The sequence below is a fragment of the Episyrphus balteatus genome, chromosome 2, assembly GCF_945859705.1.
Source record: "Episyrphus balteatus chromosome 2, idEpiBalt1.1, whole genome shotgun sequence".
Lineage (NCBI taxonomy): Eukaryota > Metazoa > Arthropoda > Insecta > Diptera > Syrphidae > Episyrphus > Episyrphus balteatus.
Window position 1 is genome coordinate 33721691 of NC_079135.1, and position 26192 is coordinate 33747882.

General features: G+C 28.2%; 1 protein-coding gene across 7 annotated transcripts in view; it reads left to right on the top strand.

Annotated features, from left to right (window-relative positions):
- The window catches only part of LOC129909194 (protein sidekick-like), a 174114-nt gene that overhangs the window by 110845 nt on the left and 37077 nt on the right, over nucleotides 1-26192 (top strand). For 5 of the 7 annotated variants that reach the window (XM_055986221.1, XM_055986220.1, XM_055986219.1 and 2 more), the window contains exons 5-7: nucleotides 11396-11606; nucleotides 16437-16564; nucleotides 16628-16717. In XM_055986221.1, the coding sequence (XP_055842196.1) occupies nucleotides 11396-11606; nucleotides 16437-16564; nucleotides 16628-16717 (429 nt within the window). The remainder of the gene's footprint in view (nucleotides 1-11395; nucleotides 11607-16436; nucleotides 16565-16627; nucleotides 16718-26192) is intronic. The other 2 variants (XM_055986223.1, XM_055986224.1) reach the window with 1 other exon arrangement.

Sequence of the window (26192 nt, forward strand, 5' to 3'; positions counted from 1 at the left end):
CGCTGCAGAGTGGTTCCCTTATATGGGGGAAGTGGAAAAAACCTATAAAAACTGAACGGGTGGACCGATTTGATTGAAAATTCGTATTTACATTAAATAAAATGAGTTCTCATCGTGACAAATTGTGTGTCGTACTTTAAAATTACTATTTTTTTTCAAAAGTTGCAGTGATTAATATATTCACTCTTTTTGTTTCCTTTTCTTGTTTTTAGTGATGTTAATTTCTCTTATACTTTGAGGCTTAATTAAAACTGAATACAAAGAAGGCTTTGAAAAAGCAAATAATTAAAAAGTTTCATAAGTATTATAACACCTTAAATTTATACTTACTACACAAGCCCAAAAAATTAAGGGAACAAAACAAATTGTGATTTTTTTAGTGATTTTCGATAGATAGTATAAAAATAATCGTATCATGACAAAACAAAAAGCATACATTCCTCTATTTTTAAACTAAATATTTTATTTCTAATGGTAAAATAGCTAAATCTTTGGAATTATTCAAATACCAAAATTTTCCAATTTTTTTTGTTTTTACTTTTCTCTAAAAAAAGTTCGAAAATTTTTTGCGAAAAAATGATTTTTATTTTTAGAAATATTTGGCTTTAAGATTCTTTTTGTTGCAAACTACTACGATTTTTTTAGATTGCAATATCAGTCATCAAACCAAAAACCATACTTTTGACTTTGACTATCAATATCTCAACAACGGATCTTTTTAAAGAGAATTTAAGGATACATTTAAAAATTTCATTTAATTCTCTACAAATAAATTAAGTTTAATTTGTTAGAAAAATGTTTTCTTGCATTTGAGATCATTTTAGAAAAGCAATTAAAATAGGCCTTTTCACGGTTTTTTTTTAGAAAATGTGCCGCTGTTTTATAACTATGGGTGATTATAAGCAAAATCAAATTCTTTTGAGTTTATTTGAACATTTTATTATTAAATACCGTTTAAATTTCAGATAAACCAAAGAAAATTAAAATTTTTCAAAAAAAAGTTAAATTTGGAAAAAAAAAATTCATATCGTTTTTGGATATTTTTCCTTTTTTTTTAAGTTGTTGATTTTTCTTTATTTTTTGGCTTATCAGTGATGACTAAATAGACCTCTTATAATGTAAAAGACTTTGTTTTATCAAAAAATCCGTTAAATTAGAAACGGTAATACCAGAAGCCGATTTCAAGTGCTGTTTGAGTGACACGCATTGCTACACTCAAGAAGCTCTTACGGGAGAATGGGTCAAAATGGGTCATTTGTTTTAACACCATAAATTGTACTTATCATAAGCTTTAAATTAATACTAAAATGAAAGTGGAGCATCGTGGAGCTTTTTTTTAATAGGCCGACAAAGAGTAAAAACTACTCGCTCTAGAGGTGTCTTCATATAATATTCTGGTTTTTCTGATTCAAAAGCAAATTCAACAAACTTAATGATAAATATACCATTAACAACACTACATATTTTTTTTTTAAAGCTCTATTTAAAAAAAAAAAATACGTCAAAAGTTGCAAAAAAAAGGACGAAATTTCGAAAATTTTAAAGAATCTAGTTTGAGCTAAGTATACTCGGGACCCAGGCTATGCAAAAAATTAAAATTGATTGCATTCTGTATTTAAATATGTATATTGTCAAAAAAATTGAGAAAATTGTTTCACTTTTTTGGGTTTTTTTCCATCAGGGAACCACTGTGCGCTGATTACACAGAAAAATTGCGTTTTTTTTAATTAGTTTTGTGCTCTAAACTCAAAAATGACAATTTTCGACTTATGCCACTTTGCCTTGAAAGCGACGATTTGGTTCGTTGCATAGAAAGGATTTTTCTTAGGAAAAAAATGTTAAACCCAGTTTGAGCCGTTTTTTTAAGGTTTTATTTTATAATATAAAAATTTCTTTATTAGGCAACCACCAAAGACCACCAACTTTGAATAAGACTTTGTTTTCGAAGACTAATTTTTTTTTAAATTTGTTTGTTGTTAAAAGCTCAATAAATTGGGTTCATTTGTTCAGTAAATGTAATGAAATATCGAACATGCTAAATATTCTAGTTAAAAAATCATAATTTTAGAACCCTTTTGCAAATAAATTTTAAAAGTAAACTACTAAATCTAAAATGTATGTATTAAACAATTAAAAAAAAAAAAAAAAAGTTTTAGAACATTCTATGTAGTTCTGATTATAAATCATAATATTTTTAGTATATACAAGTCCATTTTTCGGTAAAAGCAATGTTCCCCTTTATATTTATTAACCCCAGCAGTAATAATCCCTTCAAAGTTGTGAATAAAATGGATGACTGGAACACGTGAACTTGGTCTTAAGCTCACAAAAAAAAAATACAGACAAACTGAGAACATCTTTCTTTTTGGAAGTCGGGTTAAATATAGGTAGAAATATGTCGGTAAAACTACATTATTTGTTGGGAGTCCTAAAGCGTTCGCGGAAGTGTAATTTTGACCATAAATTGCTATTTTTATTTTATCTCACAGTAATTTTATTGAGATTATATTGTAGCAGCCTCGATTGTTGATCATATTATCACCAACAAATAAAATTTTAATCTAAATCTATCCTAAAACAAATTTATAAAGAATAATATGTTTAAGTGGTGTTAAGAAGAGAAATACCTACTAGTACCAAAAAATCAGTATTTGAGTTTTTGGAAGTGTTCCGGGAACGCTTTTTTGTGTATATCAAATATAATTTCACAGTTCTTTACGGTGGGGTATTCAGCATGTTGAATACAAATCCCTTTAATTAACAAATGGTACAAACAAATCGTTTTTTTTTTTTTCTCATAAAACATCACAACTCTTCCCCGTAATGAATGAAACCTGGGAAAAATATTTCTCCAAAAATAACTATCAAAAAGTGAGAAAAATAAATATTTTCATTGTATCAACATTCTGAAATTCTTGTTAATTCTGGAATGTGGAATATGTGACCCAATCATCCGGGTCTATTAAAATAACATCGTTCAATGGATGATGACGCTCCTGGGGCAGATCACATCGATTAATTGTCATCAAAATGTTTTGTGTCATTTCGGCATTAATAAAAGCCAAAACAATTAATTTTAACAATTTTAACATCGAATAAATACCCAAATACATATATATAGTTGAAGGTGGGAAATATTTGTTAGGATAGTAGTAATCCCTGAGGTATATTGTCCCAACAACATTATTTATGAAGATTTTTGTTTTTTATTTATTTTAAATGTGAAATTTTCAGTTGGGGTTGTTTGTGGTTGAATGGTTTGGAACGATGTGACTTCTTTAAACTCTCGGGAATTAAAATTTTCTTGATTTTGACTGTTTCAGAATTAAAAAGTTTTGATTTTAATTTTCTGTGACTTATTTTGACATTGTTAAATCAAATAAATTGCACGACTGGGGTCGCACGTACTTGCTCTTATGCTTAAAGTAACTATAATGTTAAAGCTTTTTATTCAAGAAATTTAAAATTTGATATTTTGAAGAAATTTCATAAGTAGTATAAAAAAATGAAATCGGTTTTTATAATTAATTAAACTCCGTCATACATTATCTTAAAAAAAAAAAACAAATATGCCATTTTATTTCTTGTATAAAAAGGTATTTTTAGAAAAAAATTTTCGAAAATTGTAGGAGCCGTTTTTTAAAAAAATAATTTTTTATATATAAAAATGTTTTAACATTTTTCAAAAAACAAGTTGGTATGCCATTTTGAAGAAATAATTAATTTACACATAAAAACTAAATTTCAAAATTTTTCATTGATCCGTTTTCAAAAAATTGATTTTTCAAAAAAAAATTTTGAAATATTTTTTAAAAAACCAAAAATGCGTTTTTTGAAAATTTTCTAAAATTTTAATATTATCTTTACTTACACACTTTTGTATAAAAATTTTCATTTAAATCGGGTAAATGTTGTACGAGATATTCAGAAACGAAAAAAACCGTTCTATGACAGGTACCGTTAATAACGGTACAAAAAATATTTTTTTTATTTAAAAAGTTGGCTCTTATGTGTAGTACTACACACAAAAATTTTAATCAAAATCGTTAGAGCCGTTTTTGAAAAAAATTAACTTTTCTATTTCCGTTATATGGCAGGTACCGTTAGTTTTGGTCATAAAAAAAAAAATTTCAATTTCCCCTCTAGGGAATCACCAAAAACTGCTAACTACCAAGTTTGAAGAAAATCACTTCACGCGTTTAGGCTGCAGCTCCAGATAGAGACAGACACACAGACAGACAGACAGACAGACAGACAGAATTGCCGGACCAACTTTTTTGGCATTCTCTATCATCGTAATGTCATGTAAAATTGTTATCTCGAATCTATAGTACCTATATATCGCAAGTAAAAATCGAAGTAAAAGAAAACAAGTTCAAGAAAAGGGTTAATCACATGAAATTTGTTCTTATTTATTGTATTAGAATTGATTTTCTTAAATCATAACTAACAAAATTTCAGAAAAAAACATTATACATTTATTTTGTTTTCCTTTGTTTAATTTTTAATAATTAAAAATCACTTCAAGGTGCATTTATCAACCTTATTATAACTTTTGTGTGACATTAAGGAAATTTATTCATGCATTATTTTTTTCTATTTTAAATTATCAACTTCCCTTCATATTCAAATTGAAAATATATTTTTCGAACAAATTAAATACTCATTAAATACTAAACAAAAAAAATAAAAATAGATTAATCATACACAAAATTGAGAAGGAAAAGCTCCTAATTAATATTCTCTGCATTTGAGTTCTAGAATATGTGGCGGCTAATGTTGGTAATTTATCATGTTGTTAATATTTTAAATATATTCTGCCACTGACATGGGCAAGAAAGTCTATTTGCCAAACTTTTATATTTATTCCTTTCACAAAATCAGAAGTTTTCTTTTTTGACTCTAGCATCGATTTATGTTTATACTTTTTTTTTTTTGTATAAGCTACAACAGGGTGACTGTTATGCAGAAAAAAATATTCATATTGTAAAAAATAATTAAATATTAAAATACTTCTTTATTTTTTGTTTTTTTTTTTTGCTTTAACTTAATTATGTATAATGAATTTGGTAAAAATCAGTTACGAAAATTCCATTTTTACCGATTATTTTATTTGGAATTGGAATTAAGCTTCTACCTTAAAAAGGCTCAAAAAGAAAAAAAGTTCCTGTATGCAAAACGTTCAATTTATCATGTGAAATCTAGTTCAATTTATCATGTGAAATCTAATTCACCAAGTGCAAATTACAGAGTCTCACCATGAAGTCATATTCAAAATTCAATGAACTTGAAAAGATATAAAAAAAAAATTCCAATTTTCATGTCAGTGCCAAATGCTTTCTTTGTAATGCATATTGTCATTGACAATGCATGTTCTTGTTCACCTCTCGGTTAGACTTTGTCTAGAATTGTATACTAATTTCAAGAATTTCATAACGCATTTCTGTTCCAAGAAATACCTACAAAAAATATTTTCAGTACCTGCTGTGGTTATTGCGTGTTTCCATAGAAGTGGCTTTATTGGTTTCCTTACAAAGTTTTATTTCGTTTAAGTGTGATAAAATAAAAGTGAAAGGGATTTTTTTTTTTTTTTTGTGTCTACTTGCCATTTTTGAATATTTGATTCCTTTGTTGTTTTCTGGAGAAGAATAATTCTGAATTCAAGGATAAGGAAGGGTTTTAATTTCGTTTTCAATAGTTGTTCTGATTTTTAAAATGTGCCATAGCTAAGGTAAATATTTTAACGTAAATACCAATAATGGCAAGTAAACTTCTTAGTTCATAATTTACTTTGTCTTAAATTAGTTGGTATGTTGTTTTTGACTTCTTTATTTAATCTTTATTCCATCTTAAGTAGGTATATTTATAAGATCTTAAGTCATTATATTTTTCTACTTTATAACCAGCTTATAACTTCTTGACACCTTCTTAAGGGTACATTTTTTATACTTCAAGAATAATCCACAATCTGTCTGTCTGCGAGCTACAGCCTTAACCGATTGGCTTATACTTTCTTTAAACTAGGTATTGAGAAGTTTTTGAAGATTGTACAGAAGGGTTTTTGGAATTTACTTTTTAGGACGAGAAATAACGGTACCTGGCACATACTTGTTTAAGAAAATTATAATTTTCTCAAAAACAACTTCATCGAATTTGTTAAAAATAATAGTTAAAAGTTACTTGGAATATTAAAGCTTTTTAAAAAATTATAAAAGAATTTTTTGAAGAACAGAAAAAATATAGTACAATTAAAAAATAATATAATCTAATATAATATAATATATTTCTTTAAATGACCATTTAATTTCTTGAATGACAAAAAATATTTAAGTGTCTTTTTTTTAATTAAAAAAAAATTGGTATGCCAAAAAAAAACATTCATCCACACCTGATTACAAAGTTTCAATAAAGCTCATACGGTCCAAATAATATTTTTTTTTATTTCAAAAGTACGACGTTATTTTCCCCATAAAATGTGTTTTTTTTAATCAAAATCATTTTGGTCATAACGTTAGGTACCGTTAATTTTGGGCCAGAAAATTTGGAAAATTTCAATTTCCAATCTAAAAAATAACCAAAAATTCTAACATCAAGCTAGTCGGGTATTTTTTTGTTTAATAGGTCTCATTAAGAACGGTACAGTGATTTCTAGGTATTGTGATTTGTTTAAATAAAATAAAAATAAATAAAAATGTTTACTTTTTACTTTAAAATTCTTTAAACGGTTCTGCAAAATAAATATTTCGTGGAGTGGTTAAGCATGTTAAGGAAAAAAATCATGAATACATAAATAACAAAAAAATAATTTTAACTACGAAATCGTTGACTATAATTATTTTATAAACAACTTAGACATTTTGTAAAAAAAAATAAGTTTTTTTTCCAACTTATAGAAGCTATTTTTGAGAAAATTAACACATTCAAAAATGTCTATTTTTTCAATGAACAAAATTCGCAAATTCCTTCAACTAATTGGATCTACTCGTGCAGTCTGTGATTTCATTATATATGTACACTGCGGGACAAAATTCGGACACAAGAAAATTTCTTGGAATTCTTTTCAATAAACTCAATCATTATAAGATCAGAAGGAGATTAAAAGCTATCATTATGTCAATCACTCCAATTTACAGTGATTATTTCATCAAAGCCACCTAATCTCACGTGATTGAATTCACTGAACATTGTATTGTATTCAAATACAGCTTTCTTGGAAATTTCAACTTAAATTTCAATTCTGAAAATTCACATCAAAAATTTTCCTAGAAGTAAAATAATCTTATGAGTTTTCTCGTATTGTCATGAAATGTAATTAATTGTGTCTCTGGAATATGACTTTTTTGAATCCTCATACCCACAAAATTTGCACTGTATGTTAGGGTGGTCCTTATTTGTACGGGAGAAAAAATTTATTATTTTTTTTTTTACTGAGCACCCGATTTTATTGTTCCTATGCAATTAAAATGTGTACAAAAAAAATTTCAAGAAAATCGGACAATATTAACACGTGCCGCTTTGAGTTTTGAAGCTTTAAGAATTCTCTTCTATAAGGGTTAGTAAATAAGAATCCAAGCAATGTCTAATTTTTCATTATTGAAGTCATATTTTCATAAATAGTGTTAGAAAAACAAATATTATTTTAAATAAATAAATTTTTGGATTATATTTCCATAAATTAATGACATTAAATTAACCTTCGTAACGAGTTTCGCGACTTTCAAGACTACATCCTGGGTATTTTTGGCGATAATTTCTCACAGTCCGAAAATGTTGAATACAAATTACACTTTGCAAGTTTTTTTCAAAAAAATATTTAAGACGTCTGCACCATTGACTGTTTCCCCCTATTTCGGACCTGAGAAACCGATAGGAATCATCAGTTTTTCGATTTATCGGAACGACTTCAAACACATTTTTTTCCGAAGTTCTTTCAATAATTTTAAGCATTTTGCCCTATTTAAATTCATTTTTCTTCCAAAAATAATGTTTATATTTTTGCTTTTAACTCAAACGTTATTTACTACCAGAATAATGACAATATAAAAATTATTTGAAGAACAAATTTATATGGGAGCAAAGGACAAGATTTTTGAAAAAAAAAAAAAATAATAATAAAAAAAATTTAATTTGTGTTTTTTCAATTATTTGTGTAGTAAAATATAAGTTTTAAGTAATTGTTGGCCTCATTTATTGTAAAAAAATCAATCTTATCAATTGTTTTTCACTGTTTTTTAAATCTTTTAAACAAAGCAATGTCAGGTCGAGAAAATACACCGAAAAAAAAAACCAATATCAATTTAACATTTTTTAAATATCAAATTAACATTTTTTAAATATCAGCCAAAAATGCTCTATAAAATGTGTTTTATGATATTTAAAATGTCAAAACAACATTTTTATTATCAGGATGATATTTAAATGTCACATTCTGGAAATTTTTTTTGATATTTTATTATCATTTTTTCATATCAATTTCTCATTCCAAATTATTGAAAAATATTAAATAAAAAATTCTTAATGTGTACTAATTTAAAGGCGCTTTGTGTTTTTTCGAAGTAAAATGTATGATTTACTGAGAAAATTTGATCGGCACTAAGATTTTACTTCACATAGTTTGGGAGAAAATAACAAAACAATTATATCACCTATGCTATAATAGAAAAAATAATAAAGAATATTCCCTTTCAGTAATGTTTTGAAAAAGGAAAGAAAATTCTTAAAATAATAAAAATAATAAAAATGAAAAGGAAAGAAATAGGTTTCATTATAATAAACTAAAACGTAAAATCTAGTCAACATTGATATTTTAATTGTCAAAGTGAAATTTTCACTATCCACTTAAACTTAAAAAAATGTCAAAATGATATTTTAATTGTCAAAGTGAAATTTTCACTATCCCACTTGAAATTAAAAAATGTCAAAATGATATGATAAAATATCAAAATTGATATTTTAATTGTTGGACGACTTTTGTCACTGAAAAATGTTAATTTGATAGCTGTTATTATCAAATTATTTTTTCGGTGTAGCCTAGGATTAAAAATATCTACTCCTGCTCTTTTCGAGCCAAAAGGTTCTGGCACTGGAGATTCAGAACTTTGATTTTCAACTTCAACCTCTTCTTCTACTACGAAAACAAATTTTTTCATTTAAATATTGCTCAATTACTTGAACACTTTCATAACTCAAAAAAACTGGTTTTTCAGAAAACGAGTATCAATCTATTTTTGTATGTAAAAAGTAAGTTTCTTAAATAAAACTAGTGCTGTTTCACCGTCAATTTTCAAAGAAATGACTTTTTGCAGGATTAAAGATTACTTTTTTCAAAAATAACTTCTGCATTAATAACTCAAAACTCGTGATTTTTGAGTTATGACAGTATTCAAGTAAACGAGCGATATGTATTTATTTTTACTTTGATCTTCAATTCCTTGCTAAAAAAAAAAGCTTAATGCATCTCGTTTTGACGACAGTTTCGAGACAAGAATATTTTTTTCATTAAAACCGACTAAAAATAAATTTTCACGAGGCATCTTCATTTAACTTAATTATATTATTACAAATTACAACTAAACAAAAGCTTTTGCAATATTTTATAGCCAGAAGCAATCAACTGCACTTTAAATGACACCTACATTTGCTTAGGGACAACAAAAAAACATTTTCATTAAATTCATCAAAAATTTCATACTGTGAAAGTACTCTCCCAAGAGCGTTAACTTTAAGGTCAGAGCGGCACGTGTTAACATTGTCCTAAAAAAAAAAAAACAGGATAGTGTTTTAAGATGTAAAGGAACGAAAAAATAGGGTGCTCAGTAAAATTGCTCAACTTTTAAAAATAAGGACCACCCTACTGTATGTTCATTAAGACAAAGTGATTTCAATGGAATTTACTTATATATTGCTCGTAAGTAAAAGTAAAATTCTTGGAACATAACCAATTCAAAATTATGATGATTAAAAACACAAGGAAAAAGAAAGAATCCCATTTGAACAAACAATTCCACTTAAAATCTTCAAAGTTAGAGTGAAACTAGATAAAAGCGGATATAGTTGTTTTACTTTTTTGTAACATTTATTTTTATTGGTGTCTGTTTGGCGACTTTAAAGGCAAAGAAATCACAAAATAGGGTTTTTTTTCATTTTGAAGCCTAAATTTTGGAAAAATATATGTTTTCGTTTGGTCAGAATTTCATATTCCTACCAAAATACATTAAAATCAAATAAATATTGTAGACTTTATGCTGCAACAAACAGACATAAAACTGCAAATATCATTCAAATTATATGCTAAACTGTACGATTTTTGTTTGAATTAAAACTGACCCGTATTACCCCATAATACCCTATCTAAACCTGTTTGCAACATCAACCAATTTTTTAGCTTCATTCGGTGCCAAGAGCTTTGTATTGACAATTACTCTATCGTTTGCTCCAAGCTAATACACTGGCTGTCAAATGAACTTTGGTTTTTTCGTTGTGCTTCTAACTGCAAAGCAAATAAATCAAATATATACGAGTGTATTTGGAAAAGCTTCAGCTGCAGGCAGAGGCATAAAAGTGTATGTCTCTCTGTGTATATATACATATATGTAGATATAACACATTCCTTGATTACAGCCAAACCGAGACCCAAACCAAAAGAACCCCAAAATCAATTCTCGTGTTTCAATTTGAACACTGTAACCACACATTTACCACCCTGATGACGTCACAGAGTATTTGTATGTATGTGTGTGTGTGTGTGTTTGTGTGTTAGTGTGTGAACTCTTGTGAAACAAAAACGTTGACTTCTATAACATGTCGAGGTCGAAGTCGATCCTCTCTGCCTTTTGCTGTTTAGAACTACGACGTATCTACCTACTTTTGCCTGCCGGGTGTATTATGTGACTCTGGATGCTTTTTGCTCATTGCGAATTGTGTGAATTTTCTTTATGGTCAGGGAGACAGAGGGTGTGTGTAGAGAAGGCATAGTTGATACAAAATGTCTCTAATTGGAACAAAAACTAAAACTTCAAAAGCTCCCGCAGAAAATTATCTAGAATCATCTCATACCTACGTAGAGTTACAACACGACTGTGTCTACTTACACTGAATTCAAAATGAGAAGCCCCAACTGCTCTCTACAGCAGCAGGTATAAGGTATAAGGTGCAGTAGGTATAATATTAATTAGACACATATACCTATTTCCGTTTCAGCTATACCTACGCCTTGTCTCATCCTCTCATTTTCATTCACATCATCTACCCAAAAGAGTATAGTCCTTTTTTCTCTCTAGAAAGTAACTTTTTCTAAGCCATTAACTGTACTCGTCCCTTTAATATTGTTTTATCGTAACGTTTTCTATCTCTAATTTTTTTTTTTTTTTTTTTTTTTTGCATTTATTTTTCACAGGTATCCTGGATACGACATAGGGATATACACATCCTTACAGTTGGAGCATACACATACACATCAGACCAGCGATTTCAAGCCACTTATCACAAGGAGACAGAAGACTGGACATTACAAATTAAATGGGCCCAAAAACGTGACGGCGGAATGTACGAGTGCCAAATTTCCACCCAACCTGTGCGGAGCTATTTTGTTCGCCTAAATGTTGTCGGTGAGTGTCCTATCTACAAACTACACCGAAAAAAAAAAAAACAAATATCAATTTAACATTTTATATCTATAAAATATGTTTTATGATATTTTAAATATTAAAACAATATTTTTATTATCAAGATGATATTTAAAAGTCACATTTTGGAATTTTTTTTTGATATTTTATTATCATTTTTACTTGCGATATAGGTACTATATATCAAGTTATGCATTCGTACAAAAAAAAAAGTTGAGATAACATTTTTCCATGACATTACGATGGTAGACAATGCCAAAAAAAGTGGGTCCCGGAAGTCCGTCTGTCTGTCTGTCTGTCTGTCTGTCTGTCTGTCTGTCTGTCTGTCTGTCTGTCTGTCTGTCTGTCTGTCTGTCTGTCTGTCTGTCTGTCTGTCAGTCTGTCTGTATAAGGAGCTACAGCCTAAACGGATAAACCGATTGATGCCATACTTGGTATGTACCGTTATTTGGCGACTCTCCAGAGGGGTTTTTTGAATTAATTTTTTTGGACCAAAAATAACGGTACTTGTCATATACCGATTTTAGTAAAATTGAAATATCTCGAAAACGGCTCCAACGATTTTGTTTAAAAAATTCAAATGTTAGTTTTAAGCTGAGGTCTATATTTCAATGAAAAATTTTTTTTTTGAAAATAATTATTAACGGTACCTGCCATAGAACCGTTTTTTTCAAATTCGAATATCTCCGAAACCTCTTATTCGATTTCAACGAAACTTTTTGTAAAGTAGCATTTATATAATTTAAATATAAACCAAAAATTAAATTTCCAAAAAATAATTTTCGGATTTTTAAAAAAATTTTGAAAATTTTGTTTGAAAAATCAAATTTTCGAAAACGGGACATCGAATTTTTTTGAAATTTTGTTTTTAGACGTTGATTAGTGATTTCTACAAAATGGCATTACAATTTTATTTTAAAACTTTTTTTCCAAAAAATTATTTATACAAAATTGTTTTTTTAAAAAACGGCTCTAACGATTTTGAAAATTTTTTTTCTAAAAATGCACGTTAATATATCAATCAAAACTGCTTACTTGTTTTGGAGGGCAATTTAATTTCAGATTTTATTTTTTTTTTTTTTTAACGAATTTTATTTTTTTTTTCCAAATTTCTATATAAAAAGTCTTAAAAATGTAAGCAACTTTAACTCCAAGAGCAAGTTCGTGCGACCCAGTCGTGCATTTTATTTCATATCAATTTCTCATTCCAAATTTTTGAAAAATATTAAATAAAAAATTCTTAATGTTTACTTATTTAAAGGCGCTTTGTGTTTTTTCGAAGTACAATTTATGATTTACTGAGAAAATTTGATCGGCAATAAGATTTTACTTCACATATAATTAGCTATATCACCTATAATAGAAAAAATAATATTACCCATCTTTTGTAAAGAATATTCACTTTCAGTAATATTTTGAAAAAAGAAAGAAAATACTTAAAATAATAAAAAAGAAAAAGAAAGAAATAGGTTTCATTATAATAAACTAAAACGTAAAATCTAGTCAACATTGATATTTTAACTGTCAAAGTGAAATTTTCACTTTTCACTTAAACTTAAAAAAATGTTAAAATGATATTTTAATTGTCAAAGTGAAATTTTCACTATCCACCTAATATTAAAAAATGTAAAAATGATATGATAAAATATCAAAATTGATATTTTAATTGTTGGACGACTTTTGTCACTCAAAAATGCTAATTTGATAGCTGTTATTATCAAATTGTTTTTTCGGTGTATACACAAACACACACTAGCGTACAAACATTTGTATTCTGTTGTGAGTTCAATTTTATTACAGAATAGGGATGGATAATAAGCTATTTGGGAGGTTTAAGGATAGAGTTCGGGGATGATTCAAGTTAGGGAATTAAGCTTCCGAATATTTTACTAATATGAATTTAAACATTATTTTTGCAATAATTTTGAAAGCAAATAATGTAGGTACAGTACATATCTACTATCACTATCAAGATACATAAATATATATTTTTTTTTTAAATTCCAATGAAGTTAAATATTCTTCAATTAAAAATAATCCATTTGCAAGATTTTTTTTTTAAAAGCAACTATAAAAAACCTAATCTTTAAAAACTTTAGCAAGCTGACAAGGTCGTTAATAATATATTAACGAACTTGACAGCTTGCTAATGAGCTAAAATAAGCATATTATGCTCATTTTCAAAAATAAACAAAACGAAACAATAGCAAAATTTCTTTTAAGTGGCCAATTTAAGTTTTTTTTTAATATACAAAAGTTACGTATACACCATAGTGAACAACTGTGTGGAGTTAATGGGGCCAAAACAGCCTATAAAAATTGGAATTTAAAAACATGTACTCATACATAGTTTAAAATTACATTCGATCTTTCAAACATCAAATGCAAGCAAATATCACTTATTTACTTTAATATTGTCATAGGTAACTCAAAAATCACGAATTTTGAGCTATTAATGCAGAAGTTATTGGAATAAAGTAATCTTTAATCCTGCAGAAAGTCATTTCTTAACTTTAAAAACTAACGGAGAAGGAGCACTATTTTTTTTTAGAAACTAACTTTTTACATATAAAAATACATCGATACTAAACACGTTTCCTGAAAAACTTATCCAGAAAATATTATGTTATTTATGTATAAAATAATTTATGTATATTGATGCTCAATGTACTTGATAGAGTTTAAATTTTGTATTAATTTTTTTTATATCGACAGGGAATCCTTGAAAATCACTCATGAACAAAGTTACAAACAAATTTTTTTAGCTAAATTTTCAAACATTTTTCAAAAAAAAATTGATAGGATAAATTTTTCCTCGACAAAAACAAAACTTCAGAAAAACTTATCAGCCCGTTTATTTTTCAAAAAAAAATATTTTTTAACTTTTGTACAAAAAATTTTTTTTTTAAATATTTAGTATTTGTTTTAAATAACCGTTACCTGCCGTATACCAATATGGATCCGGTTATTTTTCTCGATGACAGCTCTAACAATTTTGCTTGTTTTGGCAAATAAGGTCCAACTTATGAACTTTCAAAATAAACAACCTTTCTTCAACCATTATAAACGGTACCTGCCATACAACGGTTTTCTTGATTTCTGACTTTATCATAAATAGCTTAACTGATTTCGACAAAAATTTTTATACATAAGCATTTTAGTAACAGTACCTACTATTTTAACCTGACCTACAAATTTGAAGAACCCTATTTTTAGACTTATTAAAATATCATTAATTTTTTTTTTTTTTTTTTTTTTTGAAAAATTAAATTTTTTGAAAACTTGGAAAACGGCAATATTGTTTTTATTTGTTTTTTTGTAATTGTTTTTTTTTTTTTCTTTAATATGACTCCTTCAATTTTGTTAGAAAAAATGTAAGTGTAAATTTTTAAAGAATGTCTATTTCTTAGTGATTTTTTTCGAAAATCGTTAATAACGGTACCTGCCATAAGTTTGTAATTTATGTATTTCTCCCAAACAACTTATTCAAATTTAACGAAATTATTTATACAAAAGAACTATTATACTTAATTTAAATACATATAAATCAAAAAATAAAATTTTGAAAAAAAAAAATAATTTATGGATTTTAAAAAATATTGAAACTTCTTTTTTTTTAATCAAATCTTAAATTTTAAATAAAAACCTCGATTGAAAGTTTTTTAAACTACAACAGCAAGTATGTGCATATTACGTTTGCTTTCACTTTTTGTCTGGTCCACCAAAATTATCACCTTCTTCGGAAAAAAATTAAATCAAATAACAAAAAACGTTTTATGGTAATAGGGAATACCTTAGAAATTTGCTTTGGTTTGCTAATTTCTAAGAAACAAAGTGAAAACCATTATTTCTCAGAATAGAATCATGTATTTCAGTTTGAATTATACTAACATAATTAAATTAAATTATTCTCAGAAATAGCAATTAGAGTTTAGAGTAAAAAAAATATTCTCGAGGATAGTAGAATCAATATTTCAAAAAGAAATTTGAATATAAAAAAAAAACTAACATATTTTTTTTTTAAGGATATTTGTTATCTAGAAAAAATCCCATTAAAATGAGAATGCAGCAAAGACTTTTCATAACAAACTGATTTCCAAGAAATCACTAAGACCAAGAGAGCTTTGTTTTGCTTAAGTAGGTACTTAATAAATTTTAAACTTGAGGATTAAATTTAAAATAATAAATGAATTTCCACAGTGAAATTTAAACGAACCTAAAAAAACTAAAACTAAATAATTTTCGCTACGGAATTTTTCTGAATTTAATCCAATTTAAAAATGTTGTCCAACTTTTAAGATCGTGTTATTTTGGTCTTTTAAACCGAAAATATTTCTTACAATTCAACGTCTTATGTGGTATTATCAATTAGGGAAATGTATTTTTAATCAATGTGTCAATTCAGCAATTCTATATAATTAATTGCGCCCCAAGGATATGACAGTTTCCATCGGGCTGTCTTTCCATCAAGCGTGTTCAAACTTAATGAATTAATTCTGCATCCTTCAAAATTGACATTGACTGCTGCAAGCCTAATAAATTCATCTAAAGCCCATCGCTATAGTCTTAACCCTCTTTTCATGTACACACTAGACACGTACCTACATAAAACTTGTTAAGATAGTTTTTTTTTTTATATACATTTTTGTCCACACGATCCTGTGTCAAGGATAATGTTTTTTTTTCGGGGGCCTTCTTTTTTGTCCCAAATAAAGTGTTGCCTTACGGAATTTTGTGTTTTACCATACGAAAACATTTTTTCAATGCAATGTGTGAAATTGTTTCTTCCTTCTTTTTCTTCTTCATTTTCAGTGCCAACAGCCACAATACTTGGAGGACCCGACCTTCATGTAGACAAAGGCAGTACAATAAATTTAACGTGTACAGTTAAATATAGCCCGGAACCACCTGCGTACATTTTCTGGTACCACCACGAAGAGGTAAGTTTTCCTGTTTATCCTTTTTATTTTGTAGTTGACTTAAAACAACAACAACCAACATAGGACTCGAGGCAAAAAATGGTTGACTTTGTTCAGAAAACTGCTGAAAATAAAGGACATGACCAAAAAAGAGGGGATACAGTAGGCGTAAAGGTGAGAATTAAAAAAAAAAAAAAAATAAAAAACAAAAAAATATAAACTTGGATGTGCGTGAGGTGTTTTTAATTTTTTAATGAGCCCGTTGGAGGTTAGGGTCATGAAAAATGAGTCCTGCTGTGTGAATTTTTTTGAATATAAATATTTTTTGCTGCTTTTGTTTAACATGAAATGTTTTTTTAGACTTTTCTCTCGGTTTTGTATTTCCTGCTGTTGTTTGGTGTGACTTTCAGTAGGAAATGAAAAAGGATATTAAATGATATTAAGTTTGGACTTTGTGAGCGGGCATCAGAGATAAGAATGAAGGTTTTTCTTTATTATCGGTGTTACTGTTCTTGGTGACCTTTTAAGTGTGTTTTTTTGTTTTTTTCTTGTTTTATTGTGGGTATTGCTCTCAAATGTTAAATACCAAATTCTGAACTACGTCATTCCGTTGTACTTTATTGTTTATTTCGGTGTAAATTTTCCCAAGGAGAATGTTTGGAATAAAAAAATTCAATTTTTCCTTTCACGTTAAAATTGAAAATAAATTTAAATTTCCAACGAATTTTCAAGTTGTAAGAGCAAATTGCACCCAAAAGTGGTTTTAAATGAAACGAAATTAACTGAGGCTATTATTGTAAATTTGATTTAACATTTTGCTTACTCAGTGAGTATGTTCTATTTTAAAATTTCCCAGACATATCGTCACACAAACCATTTTTTTTGTATTTTGTACAAACTTTTTTAATCGAATTTACATGTCCGTTTGAACACAAATTATTTGGGCTAAAATTTCTTGGTAAAGTGGTTTAAGTAAAAAAAAAAAAAACGAAACATAAAACATAAAACATAAAACATAAAACATAAAACATAAAACATAAAACATAAAACATAAAACATAAAACATAAAACATAAAACATAAAACATAAAACATAAAACATAAAACATAAAACATAAAACATAAAACATAAAACATAAAACATAAAACATACAACGATCTCAAAATTGTTTTTTGACGCTAAACGAATAAAAATTATTACATAGAGCAAGGGAACAAATCACTTCACTTCTAGCATAATTCCCATAACTTTCATAAAGATTTCCCACTTAAAAATACAACAAAAGTAAACAATTTTCTCCCTTAAGAGTCATTATGCATATTACTTCGCAGTTAATCAAAATTCATGTTCAAAAAGTTTCTTTTAAAAACCTTGGTTTTAAATCTTTTCAAATTCAAAAATTGAAAAAAAAATGCAAAAAAATGTTTTGCCATTAAAATATTTCAAAACTTCTTCACACTTTATTCAGTCATTTATCTCGTTAATTGCTTTTCTACTTCCTTGAGATTTCCCTTCCGCTGTTACTGCTGCTGATATGCCTTCAGCTAGAAAACTCATAAAAAGAAACTAAATTCTTCTCCATCAACATACCTAAGGCAAAATATTCACAAAATTTCCTAAAGTTAATTTTTTGAATTAATTCTTCTTTAGACTTTTTTTTTTTGTTCTTTTTCTAAAGATACAAGGGATTAATCTGGAAATGGTCTCATTTATCAAACAAAATACATATATATATGTACATATTTAAATTTCAAGTTTTTTGGTTTAATATGCCAGCGAGCTTATTTCTATCGCCCTTCGACAAATTGTGTGAAAGTTTTTTTTTTTTTTTTGAAAAAAAAAACTTTCACCTTTTTAATTCATTTTTTGTGTGTTTTGCCTTTTTTTGAATAATGTATGAAAATATATAAAAGTAAAAAATGTGATTTTTTTGTGTTTCTTTACAAAAGCCTGTGGTCAGAGAAAAGTGTTGGGGTGTGCACAGTAATTGCCATCAATTACCCAAATTACATGAAAAAATATGTTAGGCAGCTGAAATTCTGAGCTTGGCTGGGTAGGGTATGTGTTGTGTGTATCAATTTCAGGATGGCTGCCACGTCCACATTTATACAACATCCGTTGCTGCCAAAGTTGCGAGCGATGAAACTTTGATGGCCAAACCGTTTGGCATTCACCTGCTCATCCATAATTAAGGAAAACAAATTTGCACTGACGAAGTTTTGTGGCGGAAATTGGCGGTCGGGTTGGCTGGATAGGGCATCAGGAGTGGGTTGAGTGGGGTAGGATAATTACTTAAATTGGTAGAAGTTATTATTTTTCTCTGACATGAAACATTCGGTCATATGGCACAGACAGAAAAATATTGAAGTCTACGTACGGCAATTTTTTTAATTTAATTAAACAACATGGTGATGTTTACACTCCAGGTCAGTTGATTTTTGTCACTCATTTTTTTTAAGTAGGTACTTCTGGCGAAATGAAAGCCAACATTTATGGTCCTTCAACCTAGGTGAAATAGGACACTATCAGCACTTTACATCTATAACTTTGAGATAGCTAGGAACTTTAAAAAAGATACCTTCGCTAAGGAAAAGAATTATTCTTATTTGTAAAACGTGACGTGCGTTGGGTTACGTCATCACAATAAAGGAAGACTGCAAGTCAGGTTAATGGAAAGGGAACTTAACCAAATTGTGTACTTAATCTGAATGATGTTGCCTGAAATCCATATAGTCAATAGATTATTATTCTTTTTATGAACTCATATCTATAGTTCAAAATCTGGTTCGAGACTAGGTTCAAAGATATCGGCTTCGGTAATAAGAGGAAGGAAGAAAAAGAAATGTTGAGACACAAATAAAACAGCAACTAGACCTCCAAGAAACTTTGAGTTTTCAGTTATGAATAGAACTTATAGACGCCTATCTTCATGTTTTACTCGATGAATTTGGAGAACATTTTTTTTAAATGCGTTTTTTTCGTCAAGGTTTACCATAAGAATTGTTTCGCCGCTTAACCCCTTTGTACACGGCGGCATTTTTGAAAAAAAAAAATTCAAAATCTTTAGCCGTTTAAAAAAAATAAAATGCACGACTGGGTCGCACGTACTTGCTCTTGTTGTTCGCAGTATCTATATTTAAAATATCTATTGGAAATTTAAGACTTTGTTTAGTGTAGAGAAAAAAAAATCAAAAAAAAAAACGAAAGTTTTTAACATTTTTTTTTTTTTCAAAAATGTTTTTAAAAATATTTTTTTTTTTAAATTTTATACTTCAAAATGATGTCTGTAAATTTTTAATAAAATTGACTTATGCTTTGATGAAATATATGAACTTAAAAAATATGTCAATTTTTAAAAACGGCTACGCCATATTTCCGTTCTCGGCATTTTTTGAGAATCAATAAGTCTATTACGTATACCAAATTTAATCAAAATCGTTAGAGCCGTTTTCGAGAAAATTGCAAAACCTCGAAAACGTTATATGGGAGGTATGCGTTAAAATGGAGACATTAAAAAAATAAAAAAATCATGTGTGCAATTCACACGTGGTAGAAGTGAAACCTTAAAAAATCATTTTTCTTGCAAAAAAAAAAAAATAGAAAAAATCTACCTATTTTTATTCTATCACCTTCAAATCCATGTTTTTTATATGACAACCTAGATAAATTTTATATCATCTAAAAGCTTATTGTCTTAGCTCAAAATATATATATCGATCAGGTGTATGAGACATCTACATAAAGAGCTAAAATTTTTTGAACTCGATCAATTTCCATCAAAAAAAGCGAAAAAACACGTATTTTTATCTTCTCACACTATTAAATCCATTTTATTTCCTAACAACCTACACAAATTTTTACACCATCTGAAAGCTTATTGTCTTAGCTCAAAATATATATATTGATCAGGTGTATGAGACATCTACAAAAAGAGCTAGAATTTTTTAAACTCGATGAAATTTCATCCAAAAAGCAAAAAAAACATTTATTTTTATGTTCTCATGCTATTAAATCAATTTTTTTGTTTGACAACCTATAAAAAATTTTATACCATGTGAAAGCTTATTGTTTCACTTTGTATAATAATGTATAAACCTTATTTCAAAGATGTCTACAAGAGAAGTTAGAATTTTTTAAAGTCAACCATGTCGAATTTCCAGACTGAGATTACGGTACTTCCTACACTGGTAGCTGGTCATCGCCAACAGATCTCCACAGGTGTTTTGAGGTATTTTTCAATTTTTTCAATTTAAGATTGTGTAACTTGTAGAGCACGTACCGTTATGTGTGATATATCAAATAAAAGGTTATGTTATCAGCATGCGTATTAAAGTTAAATCAAATTTGTATGTGCACTAGATCAAAAGATATAACGTGTGTTGGAAAAGAACATTTTTTTACCGTTATCTCAAAATTTTGAATATGAAATTAACTGAAATTTTGTACAATTATAATTTATTTAATTACCTATCTACAGTACAAATTTCATTAATCTATCTATTAAAACAAAAAAGTTATAACAAGTTGAAGTCGTGTCGCGTTTTCGTTTCATCTTGTTTCAAATCACTACGATACTAAAGAAGTTTTCACTTCAATAAAAAAATCGGGTCTATGGAATTACGTAAAAATCATCTGTACCAATAGAGCAAGATCCCAGGGCCGCCAGACATTACTTATTTTCTCAAGAAAAAAATGTATGGAATTACGTAGTGCTAGGACATACTATTAGTGAATGGATACTGGCTATCTTGTGCCGACGGCCATTTTACCACTAACAGGTGCTAAAGGTACGAAAAATACGTAGTTAGATTTTTTATTTTCTCAAGGCTGATTTTTATATATGATACTCAGGGAACTAATACATTAATTTTTGTAAGCTGCCAGACCCGTCGGATGGGCCTAACACCTTGCCAGACACGCATAATAGGAATCAGGAAAGTTAGATTTTATTATATGGGGGTCTGGGAAAAAATTTATAAAATATTTTGACTTCAGGACTCGAAAGAGTATCAAGACACGCGTCGAAAACCACATTTTGCACAATCGCATCCAGAGTCATTTGGCCGCCATTTTGTTTTTTTAATAAAAATTGCAATTTTTCACATAACTCACGTATTTTTGAATCTACAGAAAAAAAATGTATTGCAAACTTGAAGATAATTTAATTTACTACAATATATGTTAAATTACTTTTTTCGATTATACCTTCGGTTTAAGAGTTAGGGTGGTTTTTTTTTTGAAACCATATTTTCGTCATATCTCATTTATTTGAGCTTTTTTGAAAATTAACTGGAAGTAAAAGTTGTAGATCTTTTTATTACCTTCAATTATTACATTAACGGTTTTTCGATTTGACAGTCCGTTTTTGATCTGCAGGAAAAAAACTTCAAAAAGGTTCCAATTTTTTAATATAGGAAAAATGTTCTAGTACAGGGTAATTTGCATTAGATATAACAACAACCTAGGCGTGTAGGTTGCACTCAGACAAGAAAAAATCGTATAACTAACACTGCCAGACCCATTCCGACAGCCATTTTTTTTGCCAGACACCTTAAAGCTTTAAAAAAAAAAATTTTTTACTTTACTTATTTTCTCAAGCTTCATTTTTATACATGATACCCATGGAACTAATTCGTTATGAGTTTAAAGGTAGGTATATATTTTTAATAATGTAGTAATTATTGGTATTATTAAGCGTAAACATTTTACTTCAATACTACGGAAGACCCATTAGATTTTATTAATAACAAATCTAGCGAGCATTTGTGCGTGTCTGGTAAGGTGTCAGGCCTATCCGATGGTCCGGCAGCTAACAAAATAATTTTATTGAATTAGTTCCCTGAGTATCATGTATAAAAATGAAGCTTGAGAAAATAAGTAAAGTTAAACTATTTTTTTCAAAGCTTTAAGGTGTCTGGCAAAAAAAATGGCTGTCGGAATGGGTCTGGCAGTGTTAGTTATACGATTTTTTCTTGTCTGAGTGCAACCTACACGCCTAGGTTGTTGTTATATATAATGCAAATTACCCTGTACTAGAACATTTTTCCTATATTAAAAAATTGGAACCTTTTTGAAGTTTTTTTCCTGCAGATCAAAAACGGACTGTCAAATCGAAAAACCGTTAATGTAATAATTGAAGGTAATAAAATGATCTACAACTTTTACTTCCAGTTAATTTTCAAAAAAGCTCAAATAAATGAGATATGACGAAAATATGGTTTCAAAAAAAAACCACCCTAACTCTTAAACCGAAGGTATAATCGAAAAAAGTAATTTAACATATATTGTAGTAAATTAAATTATCTTCAAGTTTGCAATACATTTTTTTTCTGTAGATTCAAAAATACGTGAGTTATGTGAAAAATTGCAATTTTTATTAAAAAAACAAAATGGCGGCCAAATGACTCTGGATGCGATTGTGCAAAATGTGGTTTTCGACGCGTGTCTTGATACTCTTTCGAGTCCTGAAGTCAAAATATTTTATAAATTTTTTCCCAGACCCCCATATAATAAAATCTAACTTTCCTGATTCCTATTATGCGTGTCTGGCAAGGTGTTAGGCCCATCCGACGGGTCTGGCAGCTTACAAAAATTAATGTATTAGTTCCCTGAGTATCATATATAAAAATCAGCCTTGAGAAAATAAGAAATCTAACTACGTATTTTTCGTACCTTTAGCACCTGTTAGTGGTAAAATGGCCGTCGGCACAAGATAGCCAGTATCCATTCACTAATAGTATGTCCTAGCACTACGTAATTCCATACATTTTTTGCTTGAGAAAATAAGTAATGTCTGGCGGCCCTGGGATCTTGGACTACAAGTTTCAAGCAAATCCATCGATCCGTTTAGGCCCTAGCTCGATGTACAGATGGACGCACACACGCACACACGCACAGACCGACGGACGACGGCATGACGAAAACCACTTTTTTTATCTTCTCCATCATCGTAATGTTGGTTTTGATTAAAACCTCAATTTTTTTTTCTACACGAAACCAATACTTCCCCTATAGAGCAAGTAAAAACTAATTTTTTATAAATAATTTTTTAGAAAAAAAATTTAAAATAAAATTGGTAGGTATGCCATTTTTTAGAAATCACTTAATAACACTATATCACATCTAAAACCGAAATTTCAAAAAAAATCAATGTCCCGTTTTCGAATCTTTGATTTTTCAAAAAAAAAAAGTTCAAAATTTTTTTAAAAATCCAAAAGTTATTTTTTTCAAAAAAATTAATAAAAACAAATAGATGGTTAAATACAATAAGTTTAAAAAAAAGTTTTTTTTTAATGTCCTGCATATTAATTCTACGAAACTTATTCAATCATCTCAAATAACAAAAAACCATTTGGCCAACTACAGTGGCATGGAGTGTGTTTGTCATTTGTTACAGACAAAAAAACAAAAGAACGAGAATTACATTTCTCTGATTAATTGTAAACGTATTTTGTTTTTCTTTTTGTTACAATTTATTTTTAAAAACGTACGTATTTTTACTTGTGTACTTTACTTACCAAATTTTACAATGGTACCCAGCCATATTCAAATTTGAAAAAAAAATTTTCTCAAAATTCGGTTCTAATATTTCTATAAATAAATGTAGAGTTAGTTGTGAGCATTAATGTTTTAGTAACAAAAAACATTGCAATAGAAAAACTTTTTTTTTTGAATTTTTATTAAACGGTGGAACGGATTCAAATGAAATTTCTTTTAATTGTCTTTATGTTTTTTCTAAATAAAATAAAATGCACGACTAAGTGAAAAAAGTACTCAGCTAAACTTTTTAATAAAATGTTACAATATTCTAGGGAAATTAAAACAAAATACAATACGAGCGAATACACGCAACATGCTGTGGAACGAATTTTTTTAAATGTCACCAAGAACTCTGCAGCTAATGAAATCTTGTTATTAAAACAAATTAATCTGAGTACGAGACAAAAAAAGGATGTGCATTTATTTTCCTCTGAATACCTGTTTGTTTTTTTTATTTTCAATTGAAATATTAAATTAAAAAAATCGAGGGTTCTTAAATTAAATTCTGTTGAATTTTGTCCTTAAATGAAAAAGTTACGTGAGTATAATAGCCTCAATATTTCATTCTTCTGTACAATTTAAGTTCAGTGGGAGTTTATAAATGAATTCAATGAAAACAGAGAATGCCTATTGTTTTATTGTAGATACGTCACGTCGTCGGTCGGTCGTCATAGCGTTGTTGTCGTCGTGTCGGCTGGTTGTCGTATTAAGGTTGATGGATGTATTTAACGTGGATAAGCCTTATATTTAAGGAATTTAATTTGTATTGAAAAATTACTTAAAAATTAAATTTAACCTTAAGAGAATTATACTGGAAGTAAAAAATTACGTGCCTTTTTTTGGGTGCATGTACTTGCATAATCACTGTAAGTCGTATGAAAAGCAATAAAAAAACTCCTTCGAATAATTTTCATCATTTTTCCTGAAACCTGATTTTTTCAAATACTGAAAATAAAAAATGGTGACAGTAGTCAGGACGACATGAATGTAATAAATAAAACAAAATAAAATTAAAGAGTTCTAGTTTAAAAGTAGTTTGAAGTTACATATATTACATGGTTTTTATAGTAGGTTTAATACAAAATATTTAAATATAAAAGAAAAAAAGTTATTAAAAAAATTAATTTACTAGGAATCGTTTCCGTTGGCAAGCAAATTAGTTAAAAGTTATCCTTTTTTGATTTATTGAAACGTAGAAGTGATTCTTCATAATCGAAAAATAAATAATTTGTTTTCTGAATTGCTTTCAATTTTGAACTGTTAGTTAAGAAGCTTATTTTACGGTGATGCAAAATTAAATCAATATTTCTTCGTATTGTAAATCTTTGGTTATCTCTATTAAAGGCAAATAGCATCACTTTTTTTTTATCATTTTTGTATTCTTTTTACAAACTAATAATAAAATACCATTAAATTAGAGTCTGTCGCTTTTTTCTTTCAATAAGTCCTTGTTGACTTTTATAAATTCTAGGGAGGGATTCTTTATAGAGTGTTCTTAGAATACTCTATACAAGAATCTCTTCTCGAGTACCAAGTCAAAATTTTGTTGTTGGAAAAATATAGTTGATATGAATAAAACGTTATAGGGTGACCGTCCCATATTCAAGCATAATTTAATAATATTTTTTTTAGGAAAATTTGAGTTTAAAAACTAGTTTTTCAAAATCAAGAATCCCCATTCTCAATTTTAAGGTAAGCAAATTAAATTTGTAATATTCCGGTTGTGAAGTAATAGCCCAGACGCTCAAAAAGGATTTGTATAATATAAAGATATGCTCCCTACCGTGAAGCACGTTAATATAAAATTAATGCTTTGAGACTTTATTTCAACTGCAGTTCGTTGCCAATTACACTTAATCAATAGAATCATAGATAATTTCCAATATAGAGAACTTTTAGGGTCAATATGGGGAAAATGAAATGCCTTTGATTTCGGTCCTTCAGTGAGCTAAGATCCAGAAAATTCTTAAAAGCTTGTAAAACAATGGTTTGCTATAAACAATAATCGTGACTTAGAATAACGGATTGAAAATTTGTCGGCCATCTTTAAGTGTCGGGTAAAAAAGAAAAGGCAAACCGCCACAAGTTCTCTATTTAGAAGCGTACGTTG